The sequence below is a fragment of the Plasmopara halstedii genome, assembly GCF_900000015.1.
Source record: "Plasmopara halstedii genome assembly, contig: Scaffold_3120, whole genome shotgun sequence".
In the NCBI taxonomy this organism is placed as follows: Eukaryota; Oomycota; class Peronosporomycetes; order Peronosporales; family Peronosporaceae; genus Plasmopara; species Plasmopara halstedii.
This window is the reverse complement of record NW_020190023.1, coordinates 1997462-1999781: the sequence shown is the minus strand read 5'-3', so window position 1 is coordinate 1999781 and position 2320 is coordinate 1997462. Positions and strand designations below refer to the sequence as shown.

The 2320-nt window shown below is 40.7% G+C and overlaps 1 protein-coding gene across 1 annotated transcript; it reads left to right on the top strand.

The window, feature by feature from the left end:
- Positions 1-782: 782 nt before the first annotated feature.
- PHALS_07969 (uncharacterized protein) lies at positions 783-1180 on the top strand (the record flags this gene model as incomplete). Its single annotated transcript, XM_024721524.1, has 2 exons — positions 783-823; positions 898-1180. The coding sequence occupies 2 exons, from the start codon at positions 783-785 to the stop codon at positions 1178-1180; spliced, it is 324 nt and encodes a 107-aa protein (XP_024586614.1).
- Positions 1181-2320: the final 1140 nt, after the last annotated feature.

Genomic DNA, 2320 nt, shown 5'->3' with positions numbered 1-2320 from the left:
TCAATGATGGATAATACGCTCAGCTTCTCGGCCGATACTTACCATACCAATTTCTTACCTTTACCGCCTTGCAATGCTTCAAAAATAGCTGAGAGTTAAGTCTTTAATTACTATCGCTTCTATTGTGTTTGAAGAGGAGATTCAAATCTCCTTCTACTATTGAATAGGCTTTTTCGTCATTAACCCATGGAACTTCACTGATCGCCCGATGATAATGTCATATGATAGCTGACTCATCTGTACCATTTCATTGTGCCAAAATAGGCAATCCTTTGTAGCTTACGTGCTTGACCTTTCTACAGGCAATTGTCTTACAATTAATTGTCTTGTGTTTCCTCCAGCGATTTCGGAAGGGCGAGATGCCCAGTACGAAATCCTGCTTCATGTTGTACACACCAATCTGCGTCCTCGATCTTCACTGGCTCTTGCCTCCGAAACTGTGGTACTGAGTCGCTCTTATTCGTCTTCGTTGAATCAAAACTGAATGATGTTCACACAGAGTCGCATTTAAACGCCCCATTTGCATTGATCTCCGAAAGTGTCAGCATACGGCCGCAATCAAACGCCTAAATATGTGACTGCAACAAAGCAATCACGTTTTTATGCCCGTGATAATTGCTCATCTTCTTTCTAGTAGAGGTGAGCTGCTGACTAACTACAGCCCTACTAATAAACTTTCCAAAGCAGGAGTTTTTTTGGACTACGGCCAAGCATCATAAAGTTTTACGGTCAAAATTTTGATTAACCTTTTTTGGAATTGATAGCACTTAACGTTTTTATAAATGGTCTTCGTACAGGTGAGGCTCGCATTTCGACCTTCTATGTGTGCCCAGCGAATACAATGGGTGTTGAATACAACGTGAGACTCAGCTTCTGATTTGTTAGTGTTGTTCTTAGTGCGAAACGTATAGGGTCTATGAGTTGCTCAATTTGTTCGCGACTCGATGATCCACGATGTACCGATCCCAGCCAAGCCGATTATGAAGAGCAAGATCTCATGACTGCTAAGCTGCTTTTCGGTATCCGAAGTAAAGCGCCGGTGAAAATGACAAACAGCTACGTTATGTCTATCCCTTTCCTTTTGGCTGAGAGCTTCAAATGGCTGAATCTGGATCAACAGATCTCTTACCAGAATTGTCGGGCCCTAGTTGAGGCAGGGCGAGCTATATCACTTAGTTAAGTTATATTGTGCCTTTAGATCAATAATAGAAGCAATCAAATTAAGTAAAGTTCTGTACACCTTTGTAGCTTATACAGATGTTTGGACAAGACAATTATCAAAACAATCTAAGCTATGAAGAATCTTGAAATGTTTAAGGGCGATGTGCTACTACGTATTATGTTCGATACCAGTCTGTTACAAAACCAACGAGCAAAACGCGAAGGTATTGAGAATGGCAAGTGTGGAGCTATACCGACGCCCGTAATATAAAACTCTGTTGAACCTTCCCAGATTCAAGAAATTGATAGCGTGAAACGTTACTTGGTCTTTAAGTTGTGTTCGAGGAATGATCTTATCACACATATGGCCTGGCTAAGACTTCCTTAGTTATGGACTGACGTTCGTAAACGTTAGCTACTAATAATGTTTCTCATAGATATTCTGAGTAAGTCATGAAAATGGTTAAAACTCATAATAACTATTGTCCGATGCACAAACATGGAACAGCCTTTAACCACTATTCGACACTTTCCAAAACTATAATCAAGAATATTGTTGAGAGCTGTAGCTTACTTTGAGAAGGAAAGGAAAGCTTTCGCCTGCAGTCTTTGAATATTTTTCTGTAGAAAGAAGAGTAAGAAACGGTCTCCCCGAATAAATCCTATTTGCTGAGATCGGTAAGCATCGCCCTAAAGGTGTTATCTGTTAAAGCGGGAGAAGGCGGCTGTATGCCGTTTATTCAGTGTTTGTTGCTTCGTGGATATAGGAGGCTGTGGGTAGCATTAATATCAATCAGGCCTTAGCTTAAATGCGGAGGTTTTATTGATTAGGTGGTATGACGGATCTGCTGAGTTTGAAACACCGAGTGACGTGCATAACCTTTTGAGTCGAGTTCGCATGTCTTACAGAAAACGGTTGCAATGTGCACATTGCTCACGCGGATAAAAGGATAGCCTCGTATGCTCATTTCTAAAAGTTTATTACCAATCTCATTCTATACTTCCTCCCATTCCACCCTGATACGATTGTTGATGGTGAGACCAGCACTCGTCCGATTGTCAACCTTTTATCGAATTTAATTTTGATATACAGTGTATGAGCTATGTTGGCCGGGTCAACATTGTTCTGTAGGATATTCTTTGCCTTAATTAAGGTTTT